Raw genomic sequence first — 21,145 nt, 5'->3', positions numbered from 1 at the left:
AGAACTAAGAGGTGTTTAGATTATAGGCTAAGATCAGACATGACATGTATCTCCCATGGTTTTGAGGGGGGACTTGCTCTGCAGAAGCTGTGTTGCTCCCTCAATTGGTTATAGTTCAATAGAGGAACTTCCAGGACCCAGAGCAAACTAACAAAGGAATAGGTAGGTAATGTGTTTCCTCTTTAGGAAGTAATTAAATTGCAGTCAGATGGACACACATATGGATTGTACTGAAAGAGATTAATTTACTGAATGATAGATTACATCAGATGATGACTAAGCTTCATTTAAGTAGATTAATAACAAATTTAAAAATATGTAAAGAATTTAACTATCTACATTTTCTTTTAAAAGATTTATTTATTTATTTATTTATTTATTTATTTATTTATTTATTTATTTATTTATTTATTTATTTGCACAAGCACTGGGTACAGTCAGAAGCACGGGAGGGTGAGAGAATTCACCAGAGCCAGAGGGGAGAGCAGAGCAGGCAGATGGACAATGTACACTGCTGAGGGGAACAGCAGGCAGCAGGAGAGGTCTGCGCTCCATGTCCGGACCCTTGCCCGGGAGCCGGGGATCGAACCAGCGCTGCAGAGGCTGCGGGCAGCTTCGCAACCCAGCGCTCAACCGCTGCGCCACCGGTGAGGCCCCTAACTACATATTAAAAACAAAAATTTATAGGTGTTTCCAGGTAGCTGATCATACTGAATTTGTTTAGTTTTAAGCAAAATTATAAATAAGAGATAGGGATTACAACATATAATTTTTATCATGAAGTAGTTTAAGGATTAGAATCAAGAAATTTCCCGGGCCTCCCTGGTGGCGCAGCGGTTGAATGCTGGGTTGCGAAGCTGCCCTCAGCCTCTGCAGCACCGGTTCAATCCCTGGCTGCTCCCCGGCAACCGGAGGAGGGTCCCACATGGCGCGCAGACCTCTCATGCCGCCCGCTGCTCCCCTCAACAGTGTACCTCGGTCCTTCTGCCTGCTCTGCTCCCCGCTCTGGCTCTGGTGAATTCTCTCACCTTCCCACGCTTCTGACTGTACCCAGTGCTTGTATAAACAAGAAATAAATAAATCTTTAAAAAAAAATCAAGAAATTTCCCTAAAGAGGTTTGTAACAATAACACACTTTATTGGATAAGCATTTATTATTGTGCAAACTGACTAGATTTCTATTTTATGATGTTAGGAAAGTTAACTGGGAATTATTAGATTAGAACTTTATTAAAAGTATTTCTGCAATCTACTAAGTACATGAATTTAGCCCATTCATATTCATTGCATTTAATGGTCTGTTTGGACTAATCCATGGTGTCATTCTTTGTTTTCTACCCTACCATGACTTGCAGATTTTTTCTACTGTCTTATCTTTTATTAAACTACTAATCAGAAAGTTTTTAAAAAAATTTCTACAATCTAAATACTATTTGATATTTCAAGGGAAAAATATTTCTTTTTTGTAAAAAAAGATGAAGAGAGACAGTAAAGGTATTGTTAACTACATGGTTATTTCACAGGCTTTAAGCTTGTTGACTACACAGAATATATATGTTATGTGTGTATACACACACACACCAATATACGTTTCTGTATCATTGAGCTATGTCCCTCTTCTCAGCTTCACATTTTCTTCCTAACAATGATTTCTGTGGCCTTCATGATTAACCACTAATAATATGAAAGTGTGATACCAAAAGATGAGGCATATATTGCTGCAATATTCATTGAAGGCTATGATTTTCTTTCTGCATGTTACTAATTTTGGTTCCTTTGTTTAGCCTCTTTGTTTAGCCTCTTTGGTGGTCCTATAAAGATTGACAGTTATGTTTAGAGTCCCTTATGGCTGTAAGGCAAAGTAATTACAGAAATGAAGAACTAATAATCCTTTGAAATAGTGGGGCCCAGAGTAGAGACTGGTTGTGAAATCAGATATCTTTAAGTACAGGTTTATTGGTAATCTTTAAAGTTTTTTCAATTTATCATTGAGCACTGACTCTCATCAGGCTCTCTACCTTAAAGCTTCTTTCTCTTCTTGAAAACACCCATGGATAAATAAACAGCACCTGATGTTCCTCAGTAGGCCCTGTGAACATTTCATGATTCCTACATTAATGGTTTTTTACAAAGCCATTTTATTCTTTAATCTATGTTTTATTTTTTCCTTCTTGATCAGATAGCCATGAAAATGAGTTAATAGTTACTTTTAACTCAAAATTGAAAAGAATAGTCATTATTTAGCATTTTTTCTTTGAAGCTTAAAACCCCTACTTTCATTAACAATGTATATTTCTTCAGTCATGGTCATCATTCTTTTTTGAAATTTTTTTTAGAAGATTTATTTATTTATACAAGCACTGGGGTATAGGCCAGAGGCATGGGAGGATGAGAGAATTCACCAGAGACAGAGCAGGGAACAGAACAGGCAGAAGGACCAAAGTACACTGCTGAGGGGAGAAGTGGGTAAGCCAGGAGAGGTCTGCTGCGCCATGTGGGATTCCCTGGCTGGCAGGGAATCGAACCAGCATTGCAGAGGCTGTGGACAGCTTCACAGCACTGCACTCAACCTGCTGCTCCATGGGAGGCTCTGATTTTTTTTTATCCCACCCCTATTTTTGGGCAAGCGTATGTTTTTATTTCTTTGCACACTATTAAAATGGGATATACCTATCTTAATAGAGGCAAAATGCATGAAAATAGTTCACGGAGATTACCTTTTACTATACATATCACATGCTTTTCAATAGAACCAAATCTGTTTTTTTCCTCACTCTCAAAGGGCTGTGTCAGGCTAAGGATCCCCCTTAATCCCCCACCTACTGTTTCTGACATCACCATCATGACATCTAGTAACTTGAATTAGATGAAGAACCTCTCCCAAATCAAGTTATGTTGAACAGTCAAATTATATTGTTTCAGCAAATTCAACACCAAAGTGCTAATATTTTTCAAAAAGCCATTGTTAAAGTGTTTACCTGTCCAGTGAAAAATGTTTGTGAGCTGTTGCCAACAAGGCGAGTCTTCTAGTTCTCAGATAAAGTGAAAAATGTATTTTCATAATTCTATTTATAGAATAAGCTTCAAGATTTTGAAACTCTCATTAGTTAGTCACAAGTTTATTTGTCCTACAGTAGCTACTCCAGTTAATGAAGATATAATATGATTAAAAACATTGAGTTTCCCTAAGGAAATGAAAGCATGTTGCTGACAGCCTCTAAAGGATGGATGCAAGCAAGCACATACATCAAAACTGCATGCCTTTAGGCGGGATGGACTGATGCAGTTTTTATTCTATAGCAATGGCAATAATATCAAGTCCATAAACTACAAAGAAGACTGAAACAGAAGGCTTTACATAGTAGCACTTATAACATATAGGCTGAACAAAATTAACCAGTTTTTAATTTGTTGTGTCAACAGTTAAAATTAATGCATATATTTTCACATCCTTTTCATATAGATTCTTCTGATATATAAAAAGCAATAATAGAAATACTAAGCTTTTTAGAAATGGGGAAAAAGATAAACCTGAGAAATAAATTTGCCTGAGGCTACCAGAGGAGGAGGTGGTGGGGGAGGGAAAAGCAGAGCGGAGGGAAGGGGTATGCACAATGGACTATGGAAGAGGACTGTGGGTGCCCTGGTGATGGATGTAATGTGCTAACATACACCTGAAGGGTATGATCCTAAACTTCTATATAATTTACAATATTGTACCAATGTTACTTCAATAAAGAAAACTTTTTTTTTGAATGACTGGTTGAAAAAAGGAACATAAGTGGGCCTCCCCTGGTGGCGCAGTGGTTGAGCGCTGGGTTGCGAGGCTGCCTGCAGCCTCTGCAGCGCCAGTTCGATCCCTGGCCACTGGCGAGGGTCCCAGCAAAGAAAAAAGGAACATAAATTTGCTATTACTGACCTTATTTTTTATTTTGTCTTTAAAGATTTATTTATTTATGCATACAAGAGCTGGGGTGCAGGCCAGAGATGTGGGGGGTGAGAGGATTCACCAGAGTGGGGAGCAGAACAGGCAGACTGACTGAAATACACTGCTGAGGGGAGCAGCAGGGAGACAGGAGAGGTCTACTGAGCCATGTGGGTTGCTCCCTGGCCAGCCAGGCAGGCGAGGGAATGGCTGGCAGTAGCTTGATAGCACTGTCTTTAACCCCTGTGCCACCAGGGAGGCCCCTATTACTGACTTTAAATACCAGCCTAAAGGTCTAGATTTGTTGATAATTAGATTTTGTAGTAAGTTTCTTTCTATGAAATGTTTTACTAAAAGAAATTAGGTCAAATTTTTACAAAATCAGTAAGAGTATCTGTGACAGATTTATTTAAATTCTTCATAATTACATTAAAATCTGCCCTTTTGCCTTCCTATGGCTGGTGTTGAATAACAAAGAGTAGCCCTAATTGCTGATTACTACTGGCAGTAAGACACAGTGAGATTCAAAACGGAGATATTATACACTTCATTCATTCACTCACTCATCCATTCATTATTCAGGGCTTATGCTAGGTACTGGGGTGGAAGCTGGGGTCAGGATTTGTAAGACACAACTCCCATGTTCCAGATTTTCACACTGGTCAGAGAGATAAGACATATAATCAAGTAACTATTAAATGATAAAAGGAAAGAGAAAAAAATGTACTATGAGAATTCAGGGAAGGAATATGAACAAATCTTGTCCTTAACTCAGTATATTTATAAGTTAAAAATGAATCTTTCAGGAGTTTCTAAGTAACAATTAAAAACTGACTTGCAGTTGAAAACAGTAGAATTTTTAAATTCAGTGGTTGGTAAAATGGTCACACTCAAACTTTCAATTCCAACCTTGATTTAATTTAGAATTCTGCTTTCCCTTGTGTCCAAAATAATTATTTTCAAGGACAGATTGGGAAAACAAGGGTCAAATACATCAATTTTCTTTTAAGGTTTAAAAAGATGCAGTTTTCAAATAAAAACACTTTTTTCTCATTATAAAAGTAAAACATTCATTATATAAATTCAGACCAAAAGGAGGTAAAAAAATTAAACACATTCCTAATATCTTCATCCAGAGATAAAACTGTTAATTTTATTATGTTAAACAGAAAATATATAAAATTTAATGAATGTAGTATCTTATAATGAATATTCTACACTTAATTCAAAGGAAAGAAATCTGTTCATTATGTCCTCACAGCTATGTTCTTGTAAAATCTAACAGATGCATACTTGACATACAGTATCAAAAAATCTGAGTGTAATGCCATGAATAAGAAGAGTTGTAAACTAAAACTGTTCCACCAGAATGCTGTATAATTGCTAAGCTATGAAATTATACCAGAATAAAATTTTTTAAATTCTGGGTCAGAAAACTTGCCAAAATTGCTCAAAATCCTATAGTAGAAATGTTAGTACATAAAAAGTGCAGAGTATCCAAAAATTATTCCTCTGGACAAATGGACTTTACAGGCAAAGTAATAAACATCAAAGAGAGGGATTCCTGGCAGGCAGTATTGAGCCGATCTCTCTAAATCTTCCTTCCCAGCACCCTTGGTGTCTCAGTAATTTTTTCATGGTCAAAGAGCTAACAATTCTGCTAATGACACAGTTAGGACCAAACAATTCTCTCTATGCACATATATACTTCTAAGGGAATACATGTTTACCAATTCAGTTGCTATTTAAAACATAATACCCACATGTTAAAAGAAATGTTTTTACTTCCATCTTCAATAACCACAATTATTTACTAATGCGGTATTGCATCTGATGGGCACTGCACAATTTTTCAAATCTTGGAACTGAACCACCACCCTCATTTCCTGTTCCACGCCGATTTTTGTGTGGTATTTGTTTTCTTATCACAGCAACTGCAGAAAATCTCACTTTGAAAAGATATGACAGCATCAAAAAGCAGGATCTAGTGATGAAACTGAACTCCCTTGAATTGGAGATTCACAGTGCCTGACAGATGTTGAAGATCCCCATGTTTCCTCGGGGAATTTAAAATAACCCCTGTTGCCCTTGTGAGTTTGCTATAGCACTCCAGCATGGATGACTTGGTAAAGTTTAGTAATGATACCCTATTATTGCTGTAAAGATGACAAGAACTTCCAAATAAATGATGTCTTTGAAAGACCAGGTGTGTAAGCCGCTAGTATTTTTATTATAGAGTACATAATTCCAAATCAGGATATACAGTATTCCTTAATTATATGTAAGTAAAAGGAACCTTCCCCTCAAGGAGTCCCATGGAGTGTATGTGTTTATTCTTACCCACACAAGTGCTTATTATAACAAATAACCCTACAATCCTACCATTAAACACATAGCGCAAAAAGGTGGTTGAATATTACTTGCAAACAGAAAAAAAATACGTATTCTTGTTAAAGGAAAGGAAGAAGTAGTAGCAACTCTCTTGGTTTATAAAATCTGTCATAGCAATTTTTAAAAGATACTATAGTAGGCAGAATAATGTCCCCCCAACCCCACCTGTCCCTACAAGATATTCATGTCTTAAACCTGAGAATGTTGTGAATGTTACCTCATGTCAAAAAAAGTATTAAGGTTTCAGGTGGAACTAAGGTTGTTAATCAGCTTTCTTTAAAATTGGGAGGTTATTCTGGATTATCAAGGTGGGCCTAATGTGATCACGAGGATCCTTAACAGTGGTCGAGGAAAGGAGAAGATGAGAATTCAGAGGAGGAAGTCACTTTGCAAGAAAGGCACAGATGAAGGAATGTGAGAAGGATTTGACCTGCTATTACTGTCTTTAATGGTGGAAGAAGGAAGCCATGAGCCAAGAAATGCAAAAATTTCTACCTTGCAAAAATTTAAGATAAAAAAATTATGTTGTATTAAGACACTAAGCTTGTGTAGTCTTTTTTCCTGGTCTCTTATTTAGGTTTTCTAAATTCCTGCTATGAGTGAGACCATCTGGTATTTTTCTTTTTCTTTCTGACTTATTTTGCTGAGCATGATCCCTTCTAGCTCCATCCATGTTGCTGCAAACTGCATGTGTTTATCTTTTTTGATTGCTGAGTAATATTCCGTTGTGTATATGTACCACATCTTCTTGATTCAGTCATCTATTTTTGGGCATTTGGGTTGCAATACAATACAAAGTAAAAATCAAAATCAACAAGCAACTATAAACCAGAGACACACTACGGGTTGGTGGGGGAGGGAGGGAAGGGTGGGGAAAGGAAGGACTAGAGTCAAAATAAGGGAGGGGGTGCAACTGTATGGGGAATATAACCAAAATGAAAATGCATACATTGTGCAAAGATGAAAAAAGATGTAAGAATTACATAAAATAAAATATTTAAATAAAAATAAATAAATAATTAAAAATGTAATTATATCTAAAAAAAAAAAAGACACTAAGTTTGTGGTAACTTGTTACATCAGTCACAGTTAACTAGTACAGACTCCCAAATGATACTAACAATAAAATAACAGTAACTATAAATGTTTCAGATCAATTAGCTGAGTTAAGTTATTTATAACATACTTCCATTAGATATTTCCAGTAAGTTTTGTTATAAAACAAACCTGTAGGTGCCAGTTCAAAGATTTTTACTGGTGTGTACTTCAACCATCACAGCTTTCTACCTTTGCTTATTTTCCTGACTGTTTAACAATGATGTAATGGCAATAAAAAAGATAAAAATCTTTGAATTATGTTCTGGTAAGAATTTTAAAAGAATATAAATCTTTTCCATGCCACATAAGTTACAGACTTCACTTCTTTCCCATATGTAAAGTACTAATGAAAATATTTCTAGTTATTTCTTAGTTTTTTTAAATGGGGTGATGGTTTGATGGCTGTACAAGGGAGACATTTTTGTGTATGTTTAACAAATACTTACAGAAAGCAAGAAAAAGTACTACTGTCAGAGTGTATATACTCCTGTGAACTGAAAATATGTATTAGAAGTTCAAAATAGGTTTGTGTTCACCTGTGGTTAAAGGTAGGTGTGTGATGCTGTTCAAACAGGTCAGGGTGAACCACGTGGATGAGAGTGTAGCCCCAGAAAACAGGAGAAGAAGAATTAATTTCAGCATTCCCCTGATAAAATCTGCAAACCTGAAAAGAAACAATATTCAATTAACTTTAGTTAGATTTGTAAAATAATTATTTAAATCAATGACACACTTTTGTTGAACAATAATTTCTTGAAGAAAGAAAGTTTTTTAATTAAGGAAAAAAGGTATATTTCCTGTCTATGTAATAAATGTTACTTTGTTGTAAGAGATTTATTACTCTTGCATAACACACAAAATGTGATCACTGGCATCTATAATTCATAGAATGGATTCTGAGATTTTAAATGCCACTTTTATATTTTTACATTTTATTATTTTTGTATAATTTCCAAATGTCCTATAATGAGCACATACTTTTTTAAAGATTTATTTTTTATTTACTTATGCATACATAAACTGGGGTCTAGGCCAGAGGTGCAGGGGGTGAGAGAACTCACCAGAAACAGAATGGGGAGCAGAACAGGCAGATGTACTGAAATACACTGCTGAGGGGAGCAGTAGGCAAGACAGGAGAGGTCTGCTGTGCCACTTGGGTCAGCCCCCTGGGCGGGGATCAAACTCATGCTACAGTGGCTGTCAATAGTTTGCTAGTGCTGAGACTTTAACCCTGTGCCACCAGGGAGGCCCCATGAGCACATACTTTTTACAAAATTTAGGATATAGGCTAAAGTGCTTATATAAATTTGCAAAGGTAGTTCTCTCAACATTCAAACTCACTTAGAAAACAAATACAGATGCTTACACCAGACTCTAAGGTCCTGTCTGCTATGATCTGTCTTACTCTTCTCCTGCAGGACAGCCTTGCTCGTGTTTCTCAAATGTGCCAGGCTAGTATCTCATAGCAGTGGTAGCTTTTGGACCTGCCCTGTGTGACTTAACACTGGTGCTCCACATTTTCACATGACTTACTTCCGTTTAGTCAAATTCCTCAAATCATTTGGGCCTCTGTTCGACAAGTCTCCCCATGATCACTTCACATGCTTGATTCATAGCATTTATCTCTATCGGAATTTCCTTGTTTTTGCATTTGTGCATTTTTTTGTCTTCCTTATCAGAATATAAACTTTGTGAGAGTTAAGAACACAGCTCTGGAATAGTAAATACTAGTCTACAAAATTTGTGACTAATGTTTCATAGCATTTTAAGTTCTCAAAATCCTTGCCTTTTGTTGAATTGACATCTAATGATTAATGTTGCTTGTATGGGCACAATCCTCTGGCTGCACCTATACGCAACTTATGGATTCTGTCCTTCAGAATTGTTCCTATTATAGAAAAACTGATCCCATCCAAAATACATTTACCAGGTTTTTTTCTTTGAAGTTTTAAAAATTGATCTTAATTCCTCTTTTAGTTATGTGACCTTCAATACTACCTGTGTTTTGCACTTAGTTGACATGGTATATTTATGATGTTTGTAAGCATTATCTAGACTAAAATGATTTCCTATGAGAGCTGATGCCATCTTTTGGTGGGAAAAAAGGATACACCTTGACTCAGTAACTTAGGTTTGTTCTCATCTAAAAAAGTGCTCAAGCAGGAAATTTCTTAAGTACTCTGAAAAAGGTTCTACAGCTTGATAGAATGTCCCTCAAGGGTATCCCAAAATCTTGCTTTAATTTAATTAATTAATGCCCATCAGACACTTTTCTCATTTATATTTTGGTATGCTGTGTGAACTTGTCAGATAGGTAGATGGCCAGGTATGAGAGAATAAAATAGTTTTCTGGTACAATTGAATTGAGTAAAGTTAAACAGTGAGGATGTTTTCCTGGGTCAGATTACTCAAGAAAAAAGTGACCACTATGGGCTGCTAGTTTCAGAAACCTAGTTCTTCAAATCAAAGTATATCATTAGGACCAAAGTGGTGCATTTAGGAATGGCCATTAACAACACAATTACAAGAAAATCACCCAAAGCACTCATTCTCTGAGGATATTTCTTTCTAAAGATCCCACAAATGGTGTTATGAAAACAATTTCAAAATTGATTTTGGGTTAAGGAGATACCAACAACTGATTTTCAGATCCCAGAGTAAGATCAGATTTTTATTTTTATTTTTATTTTATTTTATTATTATTTTTTAAAGATTTGTTTATTTATTTGTACAAGTACTGGGTACAGTCAGAGGTGTGGGAGGATGAGAGAATTCACCAGAACCAGAGGGGAGAGTAGAAAAGGCAGAGTGACGAAGTACACTGCTGAAGGGAGCAGTGGGCGGCAGGAGAGGTCTGTGCACCATGTGGGACCCTCACCCGGTGGGTGGCCGGGGATCTAACTGGCGCTGCAGAGGCTAGGGGCAGCTTCGCAACCCAGTGGAGGCCCTAAGAACAGTATTTTTCAGAACTGCCATTTCAACAAATTAAAAACAGAAGTGTCCTCAGTTTTAATTTTTCCCACTAGTTCCATTTTGATAGTTAATATAGGGTTTGTATAAAGAAAATAAACAAGCATATGAGATGTCATTTCTGATATATAATGGTTTCTTCTCTGATCTATTTGGGGTTCAGACTAGGATTTGGTAAATGATGACTCACTATAATTGGCTTGGAGATTTAATTAGAAAATTTATGTATGAATTCTTGTAAAATATGGCTGGTTCAATGTATTACAGTGTCAGTGCAGTGATTTTCTACAAATAGCTATTTTCCTGGGCTCCCTGGTGGCTCAGGGGTTAAAGTCTCAGCACTACCATGCTATCGCCAGCCACTGCAGCATGAGTTTGAACCTCAAAGTGATTTAGAAATTACATGTCAGTTTATATCCTAGAAAAACTATGCAAACTGTAAGGTCTAGATATAATATGATCCTATGCCAATTATGTTTAAGTATTTAGATATTGAGGTGACTTACAAGTCTTATTATATCTCCCCAAATATGTAATTAGACTCTTCTCTTTCTAGTAAAGTTGATTGCCTAATTTTGTTTTTGATTAAACAGGGTAAAATGGCTTGCAAAGTTAATGAACGTTATCTTTTTAGAAAAACCGAGTAGTTTTATAGGCAGTCATCTATTCTTAGAATAAATGAGACTTTTTCTTTTGACTTAGTCTAAAAATGTGTTGTCATAATAGGCTACAACTGAAGGGAGTTTGATGAAACTGGACATCTCTATGCACATTTTTTATCAAAATAAGTTATAAATACATAACTGCTAAAAAAGACCAGAAATAAATGTCTGTTAATTAGGACATGCTTTTCATGGAAAGTTCTAGAGATGCTCTTACAAACAATTCCTTTCAATTCTTAGTAAGAATCAATTTACCTTTAATATTGCATTATCTTTCTTTGAGTTCCATTTGTAGATGCTGTTCTCTAACAATATGGAGGTAGCTACGGGAAGGATATCTCTGGCCTCCAAAATCATTTTAGGACGGACTATTCCCAAGAAGGTTACTTATATCAGCAGATTCTATTCATTGCATGTAAATTTTCTTGTAGCCCAAACACATGCTCTTTTCTGAGCTTTGCTGGTTTTACTTTTCCCTGAATTTTCATATTGATCTAAGGCTTTTTTTCTTTTAGTTCTGTCTATTCACATGTTTTAACACAAAATATTCTTACCTTGCTATAGCTATTCCAACAACACAGCCTCCAACTATGGACCAAAATCCAATCCAGCCAGCATCTACCTGTTGAGAAAGTGGCAGACACATTGAATGCAAGACTACCAAGTTGCAATTTAAAAGGTACGAGAATGCCCAAAGAATGCAAAAACACAAATTTGAAGGGATATAAGCACTCCTATGCTCACTGCTGAACTATGTACAATAGCTAAGTTGTGGAAACAACCTAGTACTCACAGATAGATGAGTGGTTTAAAAAGATATGGGGCATATATATACAATGGAATACTACTCAGGTATAAAAAATAAAAGATGAACTCTTGCCATTGTGACTACATGGATGGAACTGGAGGGGATAATACTAAATGAAATAAGTCAGAAGGATAAAAATAAAATACCAGATGGCTTCACTTATATGTGGAATATAGAGAAACAAAATAAAGGGTCATATAAAATGAAACAATTAAGAATCCCTAGAACTGTGGGACTGAAACTAAAAGAGAAGTGGGGGGGGAAACACAGAGGGGACAGAGCACAATGGACTAGGGTGGAAGACTATGGGTGCCTTTGTTGTGGGTGTGGTATGGTAACAGGCTTCTGAGGACATGTGACCTATGTCTCTGAATCACATACAGTGTTGTAAAGCAATGTTACCTCAATAAAAAAATTAATTAAAAAAAAAGAAGGCGTGAAAAAAAATCCTCTATAACCATTATGCTAACAGCCATCTAGAAGCAAGAAGAAAGAATAGATGGCACCAACCATATAGGTGAAGTGATTTATATTTAAAGAAATGGGAAACCCTGATTTTGAGACAGAAGAAGAAAAAATCAGATATCAAAACAGTTATATGGATAACAATAATTGGTGATGGGATTTTGATCTTCATAAAGTACGAAGCAAGAATAAAGGATAGATCACGAAAACTAAGACTTTTCTATTTTATTTGCATCATTAATACATCCAAAGAAATAAGAACTTCATGTCTATTATTAAAACCTAGCAAGAAAATCAATATTGCTTACAACTATTTCTTTTTCTTTTCTTTTTTTTTTTTTTAAAGATTTATTTATTATGCACACAAGAGCTGGGGTACAGACCAGAGGTGGGGGGGTGAAGTGATTCACCAGAGGCAGAATGGGGAGCAGTAAAGGCACACTGACTGTAACATACTGCTGAAGGGAGCAGCAGGCAAGACAGGAGAGGTTTGTTTCACCATGTGGGTTGCTCCCTGGCAGGCTAGGGATCAAACTTGTGCTGCAGAGGCTGCAGACAGCTTCACAGTGCTGTGCTTATTAAACCCTTGCGCCACCAGGGAGGCCCTGCCTACAACTATTTCAAGAGGATCTTGCCTTTGCAACAATGGTAAAGGATAATGTTTTTTTCTCAGGCCTTGAAGCTCAACTTAAGGACATGTACATAATATTTATAATTTAAATAAACTAAGCAGACATACAACATATAAAGAAATATAGTGCTTACTTGGCTAACTTGCACTGGTGTTAAAATTAAGTCCAGAACTCCAGACCAGCCAGCAAATACACCAAGTGGTATGGCATATGCTAAAGCAATCATCAAAAATCTCAAATTGCTGTAAAAGAAAACATTATTATAAATTTGAAATTTAGAGAATTTAAATCCTTACTCATGAAGAATATAAGTCATTTGGAAAGTGCAACATCTGAATCAGAAATAGAAAATATATGTCAGTTTGTTAATGAAATCAAAGTTCTTTAAATTTTTTATTTTTCTAAGAATAATCTTTTATGTTCATATTATTTAAAATTGTCAATGATTATTATATAAATGAATTACCAAAATTATTTTTAGAATGAGTAGGCAGGTTCAGCTAAAAAAACCTCTTTTTTGAAAGATAAATTACTCTTTTTTTTTTTTAAGGATTTCTTTATACAAGAACTGGGGTACAGGCCAGATGTACGGAAGGGTGAGAGGATTCACAAGAGACAGAGCGGGGAACAGAACAGGCAGACTGAAATACACTGCTGAGGGGAGCAGCGGGCTAGACAGAAGAGGTCTGCTGCACCATGTGGGATTCTTGCCGGCCAGGATGGAACCCCGCTGCAGAGGCTGCAAACAGCTTCACAGCGCGGTGCTCAACCGCCTGCATCATTAGGGAGGCCCAAGATAAATTACTCTTTATGAATAAGGTAAAGGGAAAAAAAACAAAGATTAGAAAGAAATATCTAATTTGCTACTTTCATTATTTTCAGAGTAATTTAAATTTTTGTTTTATTATTATTAAAGTTTATATTAATGTTTATTTTATTTTTTTAAAGATTTATTTATTTATGCATACAAGACCTAGGGTACAGGCCAGAGGTGTGGGGGCGAGAGGATTCACCAGAGACAGAGTGGGGAACAGAACAGGCAGATTGACCAAAGTACACTGCTGAGGGGAGCAGCAGGTGAGTCAGGAGAGGTCTGCTGCGCCATGTGGGTTGCTCCCTGGCTGGCCGGGAATCGAACTCGCGCTGCAGAGGCTGAGGATAGCTTCACAGGTTGCGTCTTAACCCTTGAGCCACCGTCTATTAATGTTTAATAGGCAATACAATTTAAGTGGCTCAAAACCCAGAAAGTATAAATGAATATGGAAAATAGTTTTATCTCTATTCCCCTTTTCCCACAATTACTAATGTTAACATTTTCTGGGGTAATTTCCCAGGAATATTTCCAATATTTCTGGGTATAGAAACCAATACCCATCCCTTCACATACACATAATCTTTCCCTAACCTCTTCACACAAATGGTAGCATATTGTAACTTACTTTAGTGAAACTTACTTTTTTAAAACTTAAAAGGTCATAGAGCTCTTCTATAATCAATACATAAAGAGCTTCCTCATTCTTTCTTACAGCTGCACAGTATCCCATTATATTGGTATATCATAAAAACATTATTTAACCAGCTCCCTCCCTTACTTATATATATATATATATATATATATATATATACACACACTGATATATATGAATGTATATATACTGATACATTCACACACATGTATATATAATTTTGTTATTTTGTTCTTACACAACATATGAACTAGTTTTACATGTGAATTAGTATTCTTGGAGGATCAATTTTTAGATATACAAACATGTCAACCTTTAATAGACAATGCCAACACTGCTCTACAAATATTATACCTCTATGTATCTACCAAAATGGCTTTTTAAAAAAAATGTAGAATTAACACTAAAGTCTGGCGAAGATGCCACAAACTGGGTGACTTGTGCACTGCTTTTGGTAATGAAACATGGTACAGCCACTCTGGAAAATGATGGTAGTTTAAAACAAACAAACAAAACAAAATGTGCAACTACCATACAATTCAGCAGTTACACTCTTGGGCATTTATCCCAGAGAAATTAAAACAAGTGTTCATATAAAAAACTGTATAAAAATGTTTATAGCAGCTCTATTTGCAACAGCCAAAAACTAGAAACAACCCAGATGTCGTTCAACAGGTGAATGGTTAAACAAACTGTATACATCCATGCCATGGACTACTTACTACTTAAAAATAAGTAACTACTGCTACACAAAACATCCTGAATGACTCTCCAGAGAATTATGCTGAGGAAATAAAGCTAATCCCCAAATTTTATGTACTATGTGATTTCATTTAATTGACATTCTTGAAGTGACAACATTATAGTGATAGAGATTGGTGTTTCTCAAAGGTTAATGAGTCAGGGGAAAAGTAGGTGTGGCTGCAAAAGGGCAACGGGTGGGATCCTTATGATGATGGAAATGCTCTGTATTTAGGCTTTATTAATGTTAGTTTTCTGGTGATGATATTATACTCTAGTTTTGTAAGATGTTCTCATTAGGGAAAACTGAGTAAAATATCAATGTTTTCGCTGTATTATTTCTTACAACATGTGTGAATCTACAAATATCTCCAAATGGAAGTTTTTAAAATGTAATAAATATCATTCAAAAAGCTATTAAAAATTTATCTAGGAATAAATCAGGAAGGCCCAAAACCTCTATGGGAAAATAAAAAGCAACTTTTCATTTAATAAGGGCACAGATGATTTGAACACATGGAGAAATAGTCTATGCTGTCAATTCACCCCAAGTTAATATATAAATTTAATGCAATCACATTTAAAACTCTGGCAGAATTTTTTAGAAATTTAAGAAACTAAAGCTTGTACAAAAGAATAAAAGTCCTTAGAAAGTTAACTCATCTTCAAAAATACGAAAAAGGAGGCCTTTGCCATATCAGATATTAAGACAAACTGCATAGCCAGAATAGTAAAAATAGTGTGGTATCAGCTCAACAACAAAGAGAATGACAGAAAAGAATAGAAAGCTAAGACACAGAAACTTAGTATACAATAAATGTGGCACTATGAATCAAAGTGCTAAGGATGGTTTAGTAAATGGTATTAGTTTATTTAATGGATGGATTCCAGGGGGCTGCAAACATAAACATAAAAGATAAAACCAAAGAGTTGATTATTAAGTAACCCATGGACAAAATTAATAGGCAGGTGAAAGAATGGGGATATTCAGAATTTTTTAAATCAACAAGGAACTTACATCTAAAATTGGCAGATCATTAGGAAAAAGACATAGCTATCATTAAGAAATGGGAAGAAGCCAAGAGGCATTAACAATAGATGAAACCTAAAAAGGAACCAACCACATAATAAGGATTCTAAGGTTATTTATAAACATAAAATGCAAACTAAACAAAAGATATATTACCTTACACCTATTAGACTGGCAGAAATTACAAAGATAATGTCAAATTTGCAGGGAATGGGGCCTCCCCGGTAGCGCAGGGGGTTGAGCGCAGTGCTGTAAAGCTGTCCACAGCCTCTGCAGTGCTGGTTCAATCCCCGCTGGTTAGGGAGAGTCCCACATGGTGTGTCAGACCTCTCCTGTCTCACCCGCTGCTCCCCTTAGCAGTGTGTTTCGGTCCTTCTGCTTGTTCTGCAACCTGCTCTGTCTCTAGTGAATTCTCTCACTCTCCCGCGCCTTTGGCCTGCATCCCAGTGCTTGTATAAATAAATAAATCTTTAAAAAAAATTTGCAGGGAATGTAAGGACATAGGCACTGCTAATGGAAATACAGATAAGTATAAAAAAAAAAAGGAAATATAAAATGGAGGCATTTTGAAAGTGATGCTAATATTTGGCAAATTAAGCTTAAAACATTAGACGACCCAGCAATTCTCTTGTGCGAATCCTTTTTCTAAAGAAGTTTTCAGATCTATATTATGGGTATGAGTGCATCACTGCAGTAGTATTTGTAGTGACAATGAAGTGGAGGCAAGCTGGGTACACAGTAGAAGTAAAGAGATACATCAAAGAATTAGGTATCCACATACAATAGCATACTACTATAGCACATGAGTGCTACCCAGACAGCATGTGCCTCTTAATGGCAGAAGGCATAGCATCACCTATGAAACAGCTGTGGAAAACTAAAACAAGAACAAAAATAACCTGAATCAGAATATAGCTCTGGTTAGCAATTTACAGGACATACAAAAGACAGAAAACATGACAAACTATACCTTTTGGAGGCAATAAAAGAAAATTCAAATCACATGGATAAAAGAGCTGACTCAACAAATAAATAACAAGGAAAAGAGAAACGGAAAGGACTCTTACAGATTTTAAGGCATTAGAGATAACTGCAATGTGTGGGCCTAATTTGGATTCTGATTCAAACAAACTGTAAAAAATTTCTATGACATTTATGGGACAACTGAAAATTTAAACACTGATTTGATATCAGCAAACTATTGTAAAATGTTTTTAGGTGTGATAATGGTACTATAATTATATTAAAAAGAATACCTATTTTTTAAACCTATATTACACATACTGAAATATTTATAGATGAAATGATTTGTCATTTGGGATTTGCTCATGATTCAGAAAGGGGGAAAGTGGGTGAAGCAGAGATGAAACAAGACTGGCTATAAATTGGTAACTGTTGACATTGGGAATATAGGAATATAGGGAATATGGGAGTTATATTATTATTTATAATTATATAGTTATATATATTATATATAGTTATATAATTATATAATAATAGTTATATTATTCAACTCCTGTATATCACTAATACTTATTTTAAAAGCCACAGTGCTTAGTGAAAACTAAGTCAAACAGAATATGATGCATGTTATCATTTAAATGAATTAAACATAGATGTATATAATGCTTTGTATACACATATGGCAAAAATAGAGAGAAAGAGATACACCTTTCATGCATTTGAGAGGTGGCTGGGGTAAGGAGAAGGAAATGGGGGTGTAAAATATACCCAAAAATAATAAACAGATAAATGAATAAATGTGTTCATGTGTCTGAAGTATAGAACATGTTTAATTCCTCTTCTTTCTTCAAGACTAAAAGGCAAAAGACAACAACAGCTATCACCAAACATTAAACCAATATGTAAAAGGGGAGAAATGTTTATATTCGGTTACACACACAATAGTTGAAATGTATATTAAGAGATGGGATCCTGACCACATATTGGGGCACAAGACAAACATCAACAGATACACCAAGACTGAAATCATATCAACCATCTTTTCTGACCATGAAGGCATCAAACTAGAAATAAACCATAAAAAGAAGGCAAGGAACTTTCCTACCTCATGGAGATTAAAAACCACACTACTGGAAGACCATTGGACTAATGAGGAGATCAAAGAAGAAATTAAAAAATTTTTTGAATTGAACGACAAGGAGGACACCAATATCCTAAATGTATAGGATGCAGCAAAAGCAGTAATAAGAGGAAAATATATAGCAATAGAAGCTCACATCAAGAAACAAGAAAGAACGCAAAGAAACAACCTAATCTCGAAGCTCAAAGATCTAGAAAAAGAACAACAAAAAAACCCTAAAACCAGTAGAAGAAAAGAAATAATAAAAACCAAAGCAGAAATAAATGAAATTGAAACTAAAAAAAAAATCCAAAAGATCAATGAAACCAAGAGCTGGTTCTTTGAAAAAATCAATAAAATAGACAAACCCCTAGCCAGACTCACAAAGGAAAAAAGGGAGAAAGCACAAATAAACAGGATCATCAATGAAAGAGGAGAAATCACAACGGACACAGCAGAAATCAAAAGAATAATCAGTAACTACTATGAACAGTTATATGGAAACAAGTTTAACAATCTAGAGGAGATGGACAAATTCCTACAACTCTACAATCACCCAAAGCTAGATAAAGAAGAAATAGAACACCTAAACAGACCAATTACAATTAGCGAAATTGAAATGGTAATCAAAAACCTCCCCAAAAACAAAAGCCCAGGACCTGATGGATTTACAAATGAATTCTACCAAACATTCAGAGACGAATTAGTGCCTATCCTTCACAAACTCTTCCAAAAAATTGAGAAGGAAGGGACAATACCAAACACGTTTTATGAAGTCAACATTACACTAATACCAAAACCGAACAAGGACAACACAAAAAAGGAAAACTACAGGCCAATCTCCTTAATGAACACTGATGCAAAAATCCTCAATAAAATTTTAGCTATCAGAATCCAACAAGTATCCATAAGATAATTCACCATGACCAAGTAGGATTCATTCCAGGGACACAAGGATGGTTTAACATCCAAAAATCAATCAACGTTATCCAACACATCAACAAAAAGAAATATAAAAACCATATGATAATATCAATAGATGCTGAGAAAGCTTTCGACAAAGTACAACACCCGTTCATGATAAAAGCCCTTGAAATTCTTGGGATACAAGGAACATACCTCAACATCATAAAGGCCATCTATGACAAGCCAACAGCCAGTATCATTCTCAATGGTGAAAAGCTGAAAGCAATTCCATAAGATCTGGAACAAGACAAGGATGTCCACTCTCACCACTGCTTTTCAATATAATACTGGAAGTCCTAGCCAGGGCAATAAGACAAGAGAAAGACATCCAAGGAATCCAAATAGGAAAAGAAGAAGTCAAACTATCACTATTTGCAGACGATATGATATTATACATAGAGAACCCCAAAAACTCCACAGAAAAGCTAATTCAACTCATCAATCAGTTCAGTAAAGTGGCAGGATACAAAATCAGCATGCAAAAGTCAGTAGCCTTCCTATACACAAACAATAAATCTGAAGAAGAAGAAATCAAAAAAACCATCCCTTTTGTTATTGAAACAAAAAAAATCAAATATTTGGGAATAAATCTAACAAAAGAGGTAAAGGACCTATACAAAGAAAACTATAAAACACTGTTAAAAGAAATAGAAGAAGACACAAAGAAATGGAGAGACATCCCCTGCTCATGGATTGGAAGAATAAACATTATTAAAATGGCCATCCTTCCAAAAGCAATATACAGATTCAATGCTATTCCAATCAAAATTTCAATGTCATTCTTCAAAGAAATAGAACAATTATTGATGAAATTCATATGGAATCACAAAAACCCCGAATAGCCAAAGCTCTCCTGAAAAAAAAAGAAGGGAATGGAGGCATCACACTCCCAGACTTCAAACTCTACTACAAAGCCATAATCATCAAAACTGCATGGTATTGGAATAAGAACAGACATACAGACCAATGGAATCGAATAGAAAATCCAGAAATAAACCCACAGATTTATGGTCAACTAATCTTTGACAAAGGAGCAAAGACTATGCATTGGAGCAAAGAAAGTTTGTTCAATAAATGGTGCTGGGAAAACTGGGTCGCTACATGCAAAAGAATGAAGCTTGACCACTACCTCACACCATACACAAAAATCAACTCAAAATGGATTAAAGAACTAGACATAAGACCTGAAACCATAAAATATATAGAAGGAAATATAGGCAAAACACTACGTGATTTGCACATCAAAGACATCTTTACAGACACATCACCCAAAGCAGTGATAGTGAAGGCAAAGATAAACAGCTGGGACTACATCAAATTAAAGAGCTTTTGCACAGCAAAAGAGACAATAACAAAAACAAAGAGAAACCCCACCAACTGGGAGAACATTTTTGCACCCAACACTAATGATAAAGGACTGATCACAAAAATCTGCAAAGAGCTGATCAGACTCAACAACAGCAAAGAAAATAATCCAGTCAAAAAATGGGCAGAAGAGCTAAAAAGAAACTTCTCTGAAGAGGAAATGCAAATGGCCAACAGACATATGAAAAAATGTTCAACATCACTTGTCATCAGGGAAATGCAAATCAAAACTACCATGAGATACCATCTTACACCATTGAGAATGGCACATATTAAAAAAACTAGCAACAAGAAATGTTGGCGAGGGTGTGGAGAAAAAGGAACTCTTCTGCACTGTTGGTGGGAGTGCAAACTGGTCCAACCACTGTGGAGAGCTGTGTGGAGATTTCTGGACCTACTAAACATAGAGCTTCCATATGATCCAGCAATTCCACTCCTAGGTATTTACCCAAAGGACACAGAAACATCAATTCCAAAGAACACCTGCACCCCTATGTTTATAGCAGCACTGTTTACAATAGCTAAGCTTTGGAAACAACCCAA

General features: G+C 35.7%; 1 protein-coding gene across 1 annotated transcript in view; it reads right to left on the bottom strand.

The window, feature by feature from the left end:
* SLC49A4 (solute carrier family 49 member 4) overlaps positions 1 to 21,145 on the bottom strand; it is a gene marked incomplete at its 3' end in the record, with an annotated part of 61,929 nt that overhangs the window by 12,620 nt on the left and 28,164 nt on the right. The window contains exons 5-7 of the mRNA XM_084232341.1: positions 13,085 to 13,193; positions 11,601 to 11,668; positions 7,951 to 8,078 (exon numbers count right to left, since the gene is read on the bottom strand). Coding sequence (XP_084088467.1) covers positions 7,951 to 8,078; positions 11,601 to 11,668; positions 13,085 to 13,193 — 305 coding nt within the window. The remainder of the gene's footprint in view (positions 1 to 7,950; positions 8,079 to 11,600; positions 11,669 to 13,084; positions 13,194 to 21,145) is intronic.

This window comes from Talpa europaea (genome assembly GCF_964194135.1).
Source record: "Talpa europaea genome assembly, chromosome: 4".
NCBI classification, from domain to species: Eukaryota; Metazoa; Chordata; class Mammalia; order Eulipotyphla; family Talpidae; genus Talpa; species Talpa europaea.
The sequence above is the reverse complement of the archived record's forward strand: the minus strand, read 5'-3'. Positions and strand labels throughout refer to the sequence as shown.